General features: G+C 35.4%; 1 protein-coding gene across 13 annotated transcripts in view; it reads left to right on the top strand.

The window, feature by feature from the left end:
* BOLL (boule homolog, RNA binding protein) overlaps positions 1–16,565 on the top strand; it is an 83,946-nt gene that overhangs the window by 48,932 nt on the left and 18,449 nt on the right. For 6 of the 13 annotated variants that reach the window (XM_044936919.1, XM_044936899.1, XM_044936895.1 and 3 more), the window contains 2 exons: positions 461–559; positions 3,093–3,464. In XM_044936919.1, the coding sequence (XP_044792854.1) occupies positions 461–559; positions 3,093–3,344 (351 nt within the window). In that variant the 3' untranslated portion in view covers positions 3,345–3,464. Of the gene's footprint in view, positions 1–460; positions 560–1,505; positions 1,660–1,887; positions 2,080–3,092; positions 3,698–12,021; positions 12,550–13,550; positions 15,182–16,565 lie in introns of those variants that run through there. The other 7 variants (XM_025277935.2, XM_044936920.1, XM_025277937.2 and 4 more) reach the window with 6 other exon arrangements.

Here is a 16,565-nt window from a genome sequence, read left to right as displayed (position 1 = left end):
TCCTGTCTATTACTCTACTGCCTCACCTTTCAGCTATCAGTCAGTGTATATTCTTCCTTCCAGCCATACCAAACGACATACACAGATAGGTATTCTTAGTTGCCTCTACCTTTTCATATACTGCTCCTACCTCATTCCCTAATTTTTCAAATTCTAGCATAAACTCCACTAGAAAACGTCCCCTGACCACCTCCCCAACTTTCTAAAGCTATGTTAATTGTTTTCTTTTCCCCATGCATCCCTATTCATGTCATAGGACTTTGTTTTCTCCCATACATCTCTATGCAAAATGTCATACATTTTGACTAGTCTGTCTCAGACTAGTCTACAATTAAAGATAGAGAATGTGTTTCTCATCTGTGTTTCTCCATTATGTAGCAAAATGCCTAGAAAATTGTAATACTGAATAAATATTTTTAATTAATGAAAAGCAATATTTTTTAATTTTTTTTAATTTTAGCCTTATTCTGATCATGGAGTTCAAGCAACATATCACCAGGTTTATGCTTCAAGTGCCATTGCTATGCCTGCACCAGTGATGCAACCGGAACCAATTAAAGTAAGAAGCTTGTTTTGATTTTTTTTGTTGTTGTTTTTAAGTCATATTTCACAGTTTCCAAATTCTCTTCTGAAAAGAACAGCTTTGGATATTTATATCTCATTTGTGATCTGAAGTACAGAATTAATGAATTCTTTCATATGAAGGAAATACAGTTCTAAATTGGCTATAATTTCTATTAGTTTTGGGGATAGAGAAGAATAGAAAGTTAATGCTTAATCGGTACAGAGTTTCTATTTAGGATGATGAAAAGGGCTTCCCTGATGGCTCAGATGATAAATCCACCTGCAATACAGGTCTGAGTTTAATCCCTGGGTTGGGAAGATCCCCTAGAGAAGGAAATAGCTACCCACTCTAGTATTCTTGCCTGGAGAATTCCATGAACAAAAGAGCTTGGCAGGCTACAGTCCATGGGGTCCCAAAGAGTTGGACATAACTGAGCAACTTTCACTTCGCTTCACTTCTGTTAGTTTTGAAGAAGTTATAAACCACACGTGATCAAAAGTTTTCATTTACTGTACAGTAAAATATATATGACTTAAGATCTTCTATTTTTAAATATACAATTAAGTGGTATTAATTATATCCACATTGCTATGCAACCATAGTCACCAATATCTAGTTCCAAACTTTGTCATCACCCCAAATAGAAACTCTGTACCCATTAAGCAATAACTTTGTGTTCTCTCTCCCTAGTCCCTGTTAACTTCTAATCTACTGTCTGTAATTCGCCTAGATATTCCATATATTCAGAGTTTTATTACGTTAGTGACATGTAACATTTACGGGGAAATGGAAATAGTTTTAATGATCTACTCTTCCAGTTTGGGAATTGTGCTCATGCATCTTAAATTAGATCCAGGCCAAGAGTGGTAATGTAGTTAGATCCCATTATATATTTAGTATATTTCAACTGCCTTATCCTGCTTCTTCCCATGTGACCTAGGTTCTTAGTGAAACTCTTGCATCTTCACTTTTGGGAAATGTGACTATATCTCTAGTAAAGAAGAGATGAACTGTTGAACTGTTATGATGGAAATATGACTCTTGCTTGCAGTATATTCTTTACAATAAAATGATGGAGGTTAGCTATTTCACACTCATATTTTTGCTTCTGACCCATCCCATATGTTGGAACTCAGTCTACTTTAAGGAGTCTTTCATATCCCCCTCTCGCCTTTATTGCATTTCTTCATTACTATTGCTGCTAAGTCACTTCAGTTGTGTCCAACTCTGTGCGACCCCATAGACACCAACCCACCAGGCTCCCCCGTCCCTGGGATTCTCCAGGCAAGAACACTGGAGTGGGTTGCCATTTCCTTCTCCAGGGCATGAAAGTAAAAAGTGAAAGTGAAGTCGCTCAGTCGTGTCCGACCCTCAGCGACCCCATGGACTGCAGCCTTCCAGGCTCCTCCATCCATGGGATTTTCCTGGCAAGAATTCTGGAATGGGGTGCCATTGCCTTCTCCAATTGCTATTGCTACTGCACTGCAAACATGAATTAAAACCATAATTTTGACCTAATGCCAAAGCCTAAAGTGTTAGTAAATGTTATTTATAGGAAGTTCATTATAGGATCAAAATCATTTAAAACAAACTTATAGTGTTGATGCTTTCTCCAGATATACCTCTCTTAAAATAGCTATGCCATATTAGATAATCAGTTGCAGATTATATATTATATACATACACATTATATATATATGTGTGTGTGTGTAGGTATATATATATACACATACAAATGATTGAAGTTGGTACTTGTTGAATAATTCCAATAGAAGATAGAATGGTATTCAGAAAGGAGAAATTTCTAAAGAATATAAATGTTAAATATTCTTGATTTAAAGTTTTATTCTTCTAGTTGAAGAGTGTATCTTTTTCTATATTTTCTTAAATGTGTGACTAAGAAATGCAGAAACTGTGCAGAGAAAATGTTATCTTATTCTTTATTATATAAAATTATATAAATGTTGAATATAAATCAAAACAGAGGTATAAATAAATACCTTACTTTCTACACATAACCATAAAACTGGAATCAGAAACCTGCCTGTTGCATGACTAGAGAAATGCTGCTAAGAGGAACTTTACCCTTTCTATTTTGACATAGATCTTTGCTCTACTATATCACAGGCTAAAGGGGAACAAAATCACTGACTTGTTTCTATTTTTACTTAATCCATCTTGTTAAGGCTTATAGTAATTCTGGTTATCACATGGGATACAGCCTAGGGAAGATTGTGGTACTGCAAAGTTAAGATTTCAGGACTTGGTAAGAATTGAAGAGCTATGAACTGTTATAGTTAACTAGCTTACTCCAAAGCCCACATCTCACACAACTGTAATTAGATGTCCTCAAATCTGAAATACCATGGATTATCATATTATATATCACTATGAAAGAAGAAAGCCGTGTATCCTGATGCAGGGTTTTTGAAATATGAAAAGATGTTTATCTCAGAATCAATGAGGTTTGGCATGTTTTATTTTTATTTACTTATTTACTTTTATTCTTTCGCTGTGCCACACATAGGATCTTAGTTCCCTGACCAGGATCAAACTCATACCCCCGCATTGGAAGCACAGAATCTTAACCACTAGACCACCAGAAAAGTCCCTGGCAAATTTTATTTTTAATTTAGAGCTGCAGGATCATAGGAAGCCTGAGTTGAGGGGCAGAAAAAAACTCACAATTTCTCTTTTGTTAGAGATAAAGGGAAAAAAAGAGAAAATTCAGTTATATAAACTTCAGAATCAAAACTGGAACACAGAGGGTTTTGTATAGTTTTGTACATCCTGTTTTATCTTTCATGGTTGAATGTTCTATGTATCTTATACTCAATATTCTTCTTTAGGTGATTTGATGGCACTCAATAGAAAATGGTGCCCCATTCAGGAACAGAAAGTCCAATTCTATAGTTTTCTAAAGCTATACAACTTTGTAGAAATACTTCACTGTACAAGTTTTACTGTGTGGAAAACTATCTATTTTTTTATAATGTACTTGTATTACAGAAATATTAATCCACAAATGTTAAGTCAATAGACAATCTTATCCTAAAATTTATTAAAGTAGACTGATACTAAAATAGTGATATCTGCAACATTAACCTTTATTCTTCCTATGTAAATTTTCCCTGGTGTACCAAAAATCTTGTTGACTTAAAATATAGAAAAGCAGAAATACTCCTTGAAAGAATTTAAATGTATTGTTTTTAAAAGTGTAAGTCATTTTTAAAACTCTTAATTATTATTATAATTTTAATGATGTTAATTGTATACATACAAAAGTAGAATTTCATATGTCAAAGCTGTCTTAAAACAACAAATCTAATCAATAAAATACAGACCTTATTCAGAGCACAAGTCTAACCATGATAAATGACTGTCAGAAACTACTCATTGACTGTAAGCCACAGGTTACTGTACTCTATCAAATTAAATAAAATATTTTAAAGCAATCAATATAGAAACTAGTCGGTTAATATGGCACTAATTAAAATTGTTGTTATTTGGTCACCGAGTCATGTCCAACTCTTTTGCAACCCCAAGTACTATAGCCACCAGGCTCCTCTGTCCTTGGAATTCTCCAGGCAGGAGTACTGAAGTGTGTAGCCATTCCCTTCTCCAGAGGATGAGGTCTTCCTGACCTAGGGATTGAACCTGGGTCTCCTGCATTGCAGGCAGATTGTTTACTGTCTGAGCAACCATGCTGCTACTGCTAAATCGCTTCAGTCGTGTCCAACTCTGTGCGACCCCATAGACGGCAGCCCACTAGGCTCCTCTGTCCCTGGGATTCTCCAGGCAAGAACACTGGAGTGGGTTGCCATTTCCTTCTCCAATGCATGAAAGTGAACAGTGAAAGTGAAGTCGCTCAGTCATGCCCGACTCTTAGCAACCCCATGGACTGCAGCCTACCAGGCTTCTCCATCCATGGGATTTTCCAGGCAAGAGTACTGGAGTGGGGTGCCATTGCCTTCTCCGCTGAGCAACCATGGAATCCCATTAATTATGGTATCATTCCCTGATTCAACAGAGTCGCATCTTTTATACAGAATTAATTGTTTAAATCAGTAAAACAAAATCATATAATGTCAAAATTATCCCACTGAACTAGACTATAGTAAGGAACAAAAGGCAGAATGTAGAAAAGAATAAAAGAAAAAAAGGCAGAATGGCCATCATCAAAAACTCAACAGACAGTAAATACTAGAAAGGGTGTGGAGAAAAGGGAACCCTCTTGCACTGTTAATAGGAATGCAAACTGATACAGCTACTATGGAGAACAGTATGGAAATTCCTTTAAAAACTAGGGATAAAACTACCATATGACCCTGCAGTCCTGCTACTGGGCACATACCCTGAGGAAATCATAATCAAAAAAGACAGTGTACCCCAATGTTCTTTGCAGCACTGTTTACAATAGCTAGGACATGGAAGCAATGTAGATGTCCATCAGCAGATGAATAGATAAAGTTGTGGTACATACACACAACGGAATATTACTCAGCTATAAAAAGAACACATTTGAATCAGTTCTAATGAGGTGGATGAACCTAGAGCCTATTATACAGAGTGAAATAAGTCAGAAAGAGAAAGACAGATCGTATATTATTGCATATATATGTAATTTAGAAAGATGGTACTGATGAACCTATTTTCAGGGCAGCAAAGGAGACACAGACAAAAAGACAGACTTGTGCACACAGTGGGGGAAGGAGTGGGTGGGATGTTTTGAGAGAGTAGCACTGAAACATATACATTACCATAGGTAAAATAGCCAGTGGGAATTTGCTATATGATGCAGGGAACCCAAAGCCAGCGCTCTGTGACAACTTAAGAGGGGTGGGATGGGGAGTGAGGTGGGAGGAAGTTTCAAGAGGGAGGGGAACATATGTATATCTATGATTGATTTATGTTGATGTATGGCAAAAACCATCACAGTATTGTAAAGTAATTATCCTTCAATTAAAAATAAAATAAAATTTAAAAGGAACAAAAAATCTTTGTCTATTTGGGCATTCAAAACTTTTAATATGAATATCAAATCCCTTGGTAATAAGGGTATAAGTAGAGAATTATAAAGTATCTCTATTTCCTTATGATGTTTTTCCATTTAACTCTGAAGTATACTACCTATTCATGAAAACATTTCATATTAAGGATGATATTTAACCAGTTTCCAGGTTATGAGGAAGTTCTTCTAATTAAAGCACTGATTGGGCTTGAATGAAAAACACCTCTTCCACCTTACCCATTGATAAGACCAAATGATTCAAAAGTAAATTGGAAAGAGATTTTACTTACTACCACTGCCTGTTTCTAGCTCAGAAACCCATAATGTGCACTCACCTAAACATTAACAACTGTCTCTACTTTATAGAAAAATTCCTCTGCTATCTTCCTAACCATTTCCTCATGTCAGTATCATTAACACTTTTTATAAAGCAGTTAGAGATTGAAATTCCCTCGTGTTCAGCTGGTCCTAAGGGTAGAAGAGGTAAAGGGGTATTGCATTCTGAGGGCAGAAACATAAAAAAAACCTGTGCTTTGCACCTCCAAACATACAGGAGGGTAAAAATTTTCATTTACTGTGCATAGGTCTAACTATAGATAGCCTCAAAGGAGACAGAGAACAATAAAGGGAATCAAAGACTCATGAAACCAATTTTTAGAATTGTCATGGAGAGACCACAGGTCAGGAAGCAACAGTTAGAACTGGACATGGAACAACAGACTGGTTCCAAATAGGGAAAGGAGTACGTCAAGGCTGTATATTGTCACCCTGCTTATTTAACTTATATGCAGAGTACATCATGAGAAATGCTGGGCTAGAGGAAGCACAAGCTGGAATCAGGATTGCAAGGAGAAATATCAATAACCTCAGATGTGCAGATGACACCACCCTTATGGCAGAAAGTGAAGAGGAACTAAAGAGCCTCTTGATGAAAGTGAAAGAGGAGAGTGAAAAAGTTGGCTTAAAGCTCAACATTCAGGAAACTAAGATCATGGCATCTGGTCCCATCACTTAATGGCAAATAGATGGGGAAACAGTGTCAGACTTAATTTTGGGGGGCTCCAAAATCACTGCAGATGGTGATTGCAGCCATGAAATTAAAAGACACTTACTCCTTGGAAGGATAGTTATGACCAACCTAGACAGCATATTCAAAAGCAGAGACATTATTTTGTCAACAAAGGTCCATCTAGTCAGGCTATGGTTTTTCCAGTGGTCATGTATGGATGTGAGTTAGACTATAAAGAAAGCTGAGCACCAAAGAATTGATGCTTTTGAACTGTGGTGCTGGAGAAGACTCTTGCAAGTCCCTTGGACTGCAAGGAGATCCCAACCAGTCCATCCTAAAGGAGATCAATTCTGGGTATTCATTGGAAGGACTGATGTTGAAGCTGAAACTCCAATGCTTTGGCCACCTGATGTGAAGAGCTGACTCTTTTGAAAAGACCCTGATGCTGGGAACGATAGAGGGCAGGAGGAGAAGGGGACGATAGAGGATAAGATGGTTGGATGGCATCACCCACTCAATGGACATGGGTTTGGGTGGACTCCGGCAGTTGGTGATAGACAGGGAGGCCTGCCGTGCTGCAGTTCATGGGGTCGCAAAGAGTTGGACACGATTGAGGGACTGAACTGAACTGAAACAGTAAAGTACACACTGAAAAACTATTTGAATATGATACTGCATCAAAGATAAGGATAAATAGTATATACATGTTTTATGTATAAAGGATATTATATAAGAGGAAATTAAATTTTTAAAAATATATCCTGTGTTCCCAATAATTACAAGCTAAAAAGCAGGAATAATGAAGTAGCTGCTAGCCAGTGTAAAAATAAACACTATATGAAGCTGTTAATACAATGGAAATAATTAAAAGTTGTTTGTTACTGCATGCTTGTTACCACTGAGAAATAGTTGACTGGCCCTCTGAAATACCTACTGTGAAGCTCAATGACAAACCCATCATTCACAAAGAACTTCCCATTAGGATTTTAGTCTGCCTTATTAAATATGGATGTGCAGTCACATTAGAAGGAAGCATTCAGGGACTTCCCTGGTAGTACAATGGATAAGAATCTGCCTGCTAATGCAGGGGACACCAGTTTAGTCCCTGGTCAGGAAAGATTCCACATGCAGAACTTAAGCCGGTGAGCCACAACTATGAAAGCCCACACACAACAACAAAGACCCAGCACAGCCAAAAATAAATAAATGAAGAGAAAGCCTTCAGAATGAGAGACCAAAACAGGGGAAAAAAAGGAATTCAGAAGAAACATATAATTCAGGGAGCAAAAAAAAATCAAAGAAGCGTAATAATATCCTCTCAGAGATAAGGAAAAATTTATGAGATGTGGTCCATGCATAGTCATCCCAGAAAATACATTTTTTTTTCTAAACCTCTTAGTCTTTTTAATTTTTTAGATTTGTATTTTGAAATATTGATAATTTCAGATTTATAGAAAAGTTATAAATAAATTTTTCTAAAGACAGAGGCAAGTAACAATAGAGAAAAGAATAAAGTCAGAAGATAATTCAAGAAGTCAAATATTAATTCTGGAAAAAGAGAAAATGGCTTGGAGAAAATTAGCAAAAAAATTAATAGAAGAAAATTCCCTAGGAAATTAATGACAGGAGTTCCTGGATTAAAAGAGCCCAAAGAGAGATCAAAATGGTGGAGTAGGAAAATGTGGAGCTCACCTCCCGCCACAAACACCTCAAAGATACATCTACGTGTGGAGCAGTTCTCACTGAAAACAAACTGTAAGTCATCTGGCAGAAAGACAGCTATATTAATACAACTAAGGTTATAAGAAAAATCCAAGATCCAGATGAAATCAGGTAGGAAGAGAAGAGAAATGATCAGGTCAGGACCTGCACACCTGGGAGGGGAAGATGGAAAAGGAGAGGGATTACACAGGCTCAGAGGAAGTATACAGACTTACTCCCTGGAGAGTGAGGTTCAGTCCACATTTTGGGTTCCCCCACCCCTGGGGTCTGGCACTAAGAAGACAAACTCAGAATTAGAGTTTGAGCATTAGTAATAAGAATGCTAACTGAATTAGAGGAAAGAATTGATGAGCACAGTGCCAGTTTTAACAAAGAACTAGAAAATATAAAAATCAGAACTGAATATGGCAAATGAAAAACAACTAGAGGGAATTAACAGCAGACTAGGTGATGCCTAAGTGATCTAGAAGGTAGAATAATGGAAATCCTTCAATCTTAACAGCAAAAAGAAACACAAATTTTAAAAATGAGAACAGTTTAAGGGACCTCTAGGATAACATCAAGTATGAAAACATTCACATTATAGGGGGATGAGAGAGAGGAGTTGAAAACATAGTACATGAAATTATGGCTGGAAACTTAACAAATCTAAAGAAGGAAACATGTCCAGGTACAGGAACCACAGAGGATCCCAAATAAAATGAACCTAAAGAGACCCACACCAAGGTATATCATAATTAAAATGGCAAAAGTCAAAGATACTGAGATGATTCCAAAGGAAGTAAGAAAACATTCAGTTCAAGGGAACCCCCATAAGGCTATCAGCTGATTTCTCTGCAGAAATTTTGCAGGCCAGAAGGGAGTGGCATAATATATTCAAAGTACTGAAAGGGGAAAACCTGCAACCTAGGACACTCAACCAAGCAAGATTATCATTTAGAATAGAAGGGGAGCAGGATGGCAGGAGGGGTTAGTTGCTAAGTCATGTCCACTCTTGCGACCCCTTGGACTGTAGCCTGCCAGGCTCCTCTGTCCATGGGATTCTCCAGTCAAGAATACTGGAGTGGGTTGCCATTTCCTTTTCCAGGGGATCTTCCTGACCCAGGGATCAAACCCAGGTCTCCTGCACTGCAGGCAGAGTCTTTACCAACTGAGCTAAGAGATATGTAATTTTCCAGACAACCAAAAACTAAAAGAATTCAGCAATAGCAACCTAACCTTGAAGGAATGTTAAAGGGTCTTTTTTAAGTGGAAAGGGCCACAAGAAGTAGGAATCTATAGGAAAGAAAAAGTCCACCAGTAAAGGCAAATATGTATTAAACACTGTAGAGTAACCACTTAAATAAGCTAGTACTAAGAGTAAAAGACAAAAAATTGTAAAAGTCAACTTATAATTACATTAAACAGTGAAAGGATAAACATGAAGATGTAAAACATGGCATCGAAAACACAAAACATGGGCATCTTACTTTTCATAACATAAGATTGAACTTATCAAACCTTAATACCTTACAGAATTGTTTCCTGAGCTTTTTTTGATGACATCTTTCCCTACTTTGAGGACACAGGATAATGAGCAATAGATTTTGTATTCCACACTTCACTAACAATATTTTAAATGTGTCTGTTTTAGAAAGGCATGAAGGAGGAATATAGGGGTATCTTTTTCACTCATGAGATTACTGTTCCTTCATTACTGAGATCTAGCCAAAGCACTTATCTAAGATACACTGTCAAGATTTGCTGAACCCACTCCAGTGTTCTTGCCTGGAGAATCCCAGGGATGGGGGAGCCTGGTGGGCTGCCGTCTCTGGGGATGCACAGAGTCGGACACGACTGAAGCACCTTAGCAGCAGCAGCAGCCAAACCTCAAGGATTTTGTCGTAGTTCTTGTCCTCTTAGATTCTAATTCAGTACTGTCAACTAGCTTGTGCTCAGATTTTACTCATTCTTACATGTGGCCCTCTTTCTTTCCACTGTGTTTGATATTTCAGTGTCTCTTTCAAAAAAAAATATATTCCTCTTTTACCAACTAATCATGGCATGATTCTCTTTGCCCTCTAAGTTGTCTTCTAAGGGAGTTTTCAATTTTATTCTGCATTTTGGTAGTTTTTAAGTGACTCTGATCCTAGTCCTTTGATTCTTTTCTGTTTTAACTCTAAAACAACACCACCTGGATGAATGTTCACTACCTCCTCAAACTGAAAATCATGAATATATAATTTCTTACATTTTATTTTCAGGATCCTCACCTCTTTTGTGTTAGCTTGCCCATCTTTTACTTATCCCCTGAAATCAAAACAATACCTGTTATTTTTCTGACCTGTTTAAGCCACACAATCTATTTATACTGTTATGTATCCCTTTTTCAGTTCACTAACTTGCTAAAAATTATATACTCATTTCTCTTTCCACTGCCACATCCCTTTTCTAAGCTCTATTATTGCCTAACCAGATTACTGTATATTTATTCAAGGCTTCTCTATCTTCAGTTTCCATCCTTTAGTCATGCATAAAATCTGAATCTAGTTTTTTTTAATCTGAGGTGGGTTTTTTCCCTGTTTTTATTCTCATCAACTCTTATCTGTATCCTTACCAAATTCCTGCCATTGCAGTCTTCCTTCAATATTCCCATAATAATCAACATGTTATTCATATATAACTACTTATATTTTTTTCTTTGAGCTATAATGAATTAGCACCACTCTTGTTCTCTCTAGGCATATTGAGCCTTCAATCAAGCAATTCCATATACAGAGAACAGTTTAACTTCACTTCTCTATTTTTTATGAAAGAACCAGGACATATTACCAGTAAGCTATGAGTAGTAGCTTAGGTATGAATAGCTTTATATTACCACAGTATATTTCATTCATTTACCAAATATTTGTTGAGCATCTTTCATGTGCTAACCAGTATTCTAGACACTGATAATATAGCAGTGAATGATATTAAGTGGTATTAGACACTATTGAACAGGCTAGAGAAAACCTGGCCTGTCTATAGTTTAGCAAACCAGACAGGTTTGAACCCCTAGAATCATGCAGTTCCCAACCTGGTCACCACTAGCCACAAGATTCTAATTTCAATCTTAAATAATTAAAATTAAGTTTAAAATTCAGTTCCTCAGTTGCAACTAGCCACATTTCTATTTTTAATTGAGGTATAGTTAATTTATAGTATTGTGTTATTTTCAGGTATACAGCATACTGATTCAGTACTTTTGCAGATTTTCCATTATAGGTTATTATAATAGCTATAATTCCCTGTGCTGTACAATAAATCCTTATTGCATATCTATTTTATATATAGTAGTTCATATCTGTTAATTCCATACCCCTGATTTGTCATTCCTTCCCTCACCCATTGGGTAACCACAAGTTTGTTTTCTGTGTCTGTGGGTCTGTTTCTGTTTTGTATATATACATTTGTATTTTTTTTAGATTCCACATATAAGAGGTATTATATTGTGTTTGTCTTTTTCTGTCTTGACTCATCTCATTAAGCATAATAATATTCTCTAGGTCAATCTATGTTGCTGCAACTGGCAATATTTCATTCTTTTTTGTGGCTGAATAATATTCCATTGTGTGTATTAATCTGGTTTTCTATTGAATGGCATTTGGATTGTTTTTCAGCTGATGTAAATAGCGCTGCTACGAACATTAGGGTGCATTTATCTTTTCAAATTAGCATCTTCTTTTTTTTTTCCAGATACATACCCAGGAGTAGAATTGCTGGATCATGTAGTAGTTCTATTCTTAGTTTCCTAAGGAACTTCCATACTGTTTTCAATAGTGGCTGCACCAGTTTACAACCCACCAGCGGTGTAGGAAGGTTCCCTTTTCTCCACACCCTTGCCAACATTTATTTGTAGACTTGTTGATAATGACCATTCACTGACAAGTGATATCTCATTGTGGTTTTGATTTGCATTTCTCTAATAATTAGTAATGCTGAGCATCTTTTCGTGTACATATTAGCCATCTGTATGCCTTCTTTGTAAAAATGTCTGTTCAAGTCTTCTACTCGTTTTTTATTAGATTGTTTCTGATGTTGAGTTATATAAGCTGTTTGTATATTTTGGATATTAACCCCTTATCTGCTGCGTGTTTACAAATATATCCTTCCCATATATTCTTCCCATCCTGTAGGTTGTCTTTTCATTGTGTTTATGGTTTCCTTTGCTATGCAGAAGTCTTTAATTAGACCTTATTTGTTTATTTTTGCTTTTATTTTGCTTTAGAAGACTGATCCAAGAAAATATTGCTGTGATTTATGTCAAAGAGTGTTTCACCTGTGTTCTCTTAACAGAAGTTTTAGGGTTTCATATTTTACATTTAGATCTTTAAACCATTTTGAGTTTATTTTTGTATGTGATGTGATGTAATGTTCTAATCTCACTGTTTTACATGTGCCTGTCCAGTTTTCCGAGCACCACTTGCTGAAACCACATTTATAGTGCTAAATAGCCCCACATGGTTAGTGACTACCATATTTGACAGTGTAGATACAGAATGTTTCCATCAACATAGAAATTTCAGTCAGGTAGTACTACTCTAAAGAAATTGGAATATGGAAACTTGAGCCTATCCACAATGTAGAAATATGTCATAGGACAGCTTGGTTCCCTAAATTAAGAAAAGACCTTTGCTCAAAGTGCCAAAAAAAAAATGGTAGTAGGAACTAGGTTGTTTCTTTGGACCAAATTGATATTAACACAAAAACATTCTCAGGATAACACAGATAGACAGAATTACTCTGTGTTATATGACTTAGGTATCTTAAGTGCCTGTTTTACCAGTGCTAACTTGAACAGTACTTTGGAGGTTTTAGACAACTTTCTAAATAGACTTCTGTCAACCTCTACTTCCTTTTTCAAAAATATGTTTTTAAAACTTACCTAATAATATTTTCAAAATAGAAGGAATGTTGTAATTCATTTGTTTCTCTGTCGACCTCTTTCTCGTTGTCATATATGAAACATTTATACTATTAATATAATGCTAGACTAAAGATTGTGTGAAGTAGATTGTAAGCTCTCAGAGAGCAGGAAGCAGGCCTTTCCTGAGTTCTGGACCCCTCCTAATCTCTACTTAAACACTATTGTATAATTAGTACCACATGTTCTGTGAGTATTTATTAAATGTTCATGGATGTTCTACACGTATCTGTTCTAACTTATCTTTTTTTTTCCTCATTCAGGGTTTCTGATCTATATTCTCCTTCTCTTTACTTAACAGACAGTGTGGAGCATTCATTATTAAGACAATTTGGGCAGCTCTAGTCCAGCTCAACTGATTTCTTATCCAGTGATCCTTGTGTAGCCGAGATCCAGCTTCAATGAACCGGCTAGAAGCTGCCCTTTGTGAAACTTAGGGTTAGTTAATACCTCACCATACTTATTTATTCCACTATAAGCTGTCTAAATTTGATGAAATTTGCTTTTTCAGCTGTTCTACAAAATTATTTAGGTAAATGTGGCATGTTGATTTTTTAATGTGTTTATCTAACTGTAGTGACACTTTCTACAACGTGTTTTATCCATTCCATAAATAATAACCACATTGGGAATAGTGAGGTGTCTTTCATTCTCTCTGCTTTGTGTTATTTCTTTTCCTCTCAATCTTTTAGAAGTTATGTTTCATATTCTTTGGTATTTATTTTAATATTTAGGATAAGAGTCATTTCTAATTCTAATGCCTTTTATCATATAGTTAATCTTAATGAATCAGTTCTACTACTTGGCAATTTTGTCATTTTTGTCTAATTTTTTGTTGCTACTGCTCTTTAATTTTGCTTCTACCATGGTTTTTAGAATTTTAATAGTATTTATACGCATTTTTAAAAACATTTCCAAACGTTAGAAATACCATCAACGTGATCAGTATTTTTGCCTTTTCATGTGATTAATTTGACTATATTAAATTTTTTCTCCTAACATTTGAGATAATGCCCCAGTATCCCTATAACATAAGCCATTTGGTACCAAACTTTATATAATATGGATCACTTAGTAAAATTGTTTTGATTAAAAGAAGGGCTTACCTCTGACATGATCTTATTACATTGATATTCTTCTGTATTTTGGCGCTCTTTTAATGCTTTAATCTTTTGACCTCTTCTTACATTTTACCAATATTTTCAATTATATATGTGTTCTTAAAAGGACAATTATTTCCATAAAAAGCAAATCTATTTCCTACTCCAAAGAAAAACATTAAATTATAATTGTAAAGCCAATTCTTATTATATAATTGGAAAATAAGTGAGGAGAAAAAGCTGTTATTCAAAAGTTATAGAATAAATCGTGCTTTTATTTTTATTTTTTTTTATTTTTAGTATGAAAAAAATTTATTTTTAGTATGAAAAAACCACCTTCAATCCATTTGTAATTCTTTCCCTGACCTCCTAATTTTAGACAAGAAGGTAAAGCCATAAATATTGGCATTACCCAAATAAACCTGTTTTCCTTTCTTATTCCATCTACAAATATATTCCATGCTCAGCAGCAGAAATAATAAGACAAGGACCTTAAAGTTTCTCCTGGTGAGTCAAATAGGGAGTTTCTTTTGAAACCATAATTAATATGCTTGCCAGTCAAATGGTTTCATGAAGACAGCATGACCATATGAAGTATATACTAGCATATGAGAATTCCATGTACATTAATTTCTGTCAGGTTTTAGAAGTCCCACAATGAAATTTCAAAGTTTTTCATTCTGTAAGTAAAAAGTACTAACTACTGGTATTAGAGGTCTTCTTTTAATAGTACTGTCCTTGAGAACAAAAAAAGTTAATGTTTTGACTTTCAAAATGTTAAACATGATGCTAAACAAATCCTGGATTGTTAATAAAAATTAATGATGCATTATTGGATAAGGAATTTTTATAATTATGCATACCTAGATGTGTTTTTTCAGAGCTATGTAGGTTATATGTATGCACACACGTATATACCTAATAAGCATATACACATAAGTTTTCTATATATATACATGCATATAATTCATACATATAGATTTTCTTAGAATTTAGCTTCATTTTGAGAAGCTAATCAGAACTGTGGAAATTACTGAAACCTAAATATATGGAGGATATCATCAACCTTCTTCATGGCCTAACTTGGTAGCCCAAATGTGTTTTTCTAAAAACAGACAGATTGGAAGGATGAAACTTCTCCCTACATATACTAAGGAAAGCTCTTCTTATTTTTTTCCTTTCTGTAGGTTTTTTTTTTTTGGTCGTGCTGTGCAGCTTGCGGGATCTTATTTCCCCGACCATGTGTCAAACCCAGGTCACAACAGTGAAAGCACCAAATCCTAATTCCCTGGCAGCACTGCCTATAGTATATCTTCTATAGATAAATTTGAAGTTTTTGCTTATTTAGTACCCGTTGTGAAAGATCAGCCTTAAGACAGCTGCAATTCACTCTGTTTTAGAGTGAAACGGATAATACGTATATCAGTCCCTGTACCAGAATCACAGGGTAATAACTTTACAACCTATTTTCTGAAAATCTCTAATACAATCAGAGATAGAAAGATGGTAGCATGGCAAAAGGTAAAGCATCTTGGGAAATTAAGACTTCAATTTCCTATCAACTGATTTCACAATAGCTTAGAAAAAGGCATATGATTTAGTTTATAACATTGTTTTATAAATTTCTGCCAATAATGGCAGTACATTATTTTCAAACACATTTATAGATGATAACTCCCATATATTAGGAGTGTTTCCTGGATTTTATGTTATGTTTAACTACAGAATAATGAATTTGGGTCACACTAAAATTATTTGTATTTTTCCCAGAAGTAGTGCTTCAATAATATTAAAATATAGAATCAAAGGACTAGAAAAAATTTTCAGAAAACATCAGTTCAACTTTGATATCATGCCTCAACATGCCTTATTGTCATAAATAGTAAATTGCTTGACTGTGAACCTATACTTTGACTAAAATGTACTCTGAAATCCCTGTGGACTTCAAGGGGAAGGGGCCAAATTATACCCAAAGAATGGATGTAATATTCATAATTGGTACTGTTTCTTTCAACTGTATTCAGTGTTTTCATTCCTGTACATAAATTCCTAAAAATATACTTGGCTGTCAGCTTCTGTACTTGCAGGTTGAGTACTACTCTCTGGTTAACAGCTAAAGTTATTGCTTTCATTGGACCTGCTATGTGTGTTTCTGTCTCTGCTTTTATGTATTGCATAAATTTGCTAATTACTTTCTGCATTCTCCTGCTTCCTCT

The sequence above is a fragment of the Bubalus bubalis genome, chromosome 2 (genome assembly GCF_019923935.1).
Source record: "Bubalus bubalis isolate 160015118507 breed Murrah chromosome 2, NDDB_SH_1, whole genome shotgun sequence".
NCBI lineage: Eukaryota > Metazoa > Chordata > Mammalia > Artiodactyla > Bovidae > Bubalus > Bubalus bubalis.
The sequence above is the reverse complement of the archived record's forward strand: the minus strand, read 5'-3'. Positions and strand labels throughout refer to the sequence as shown.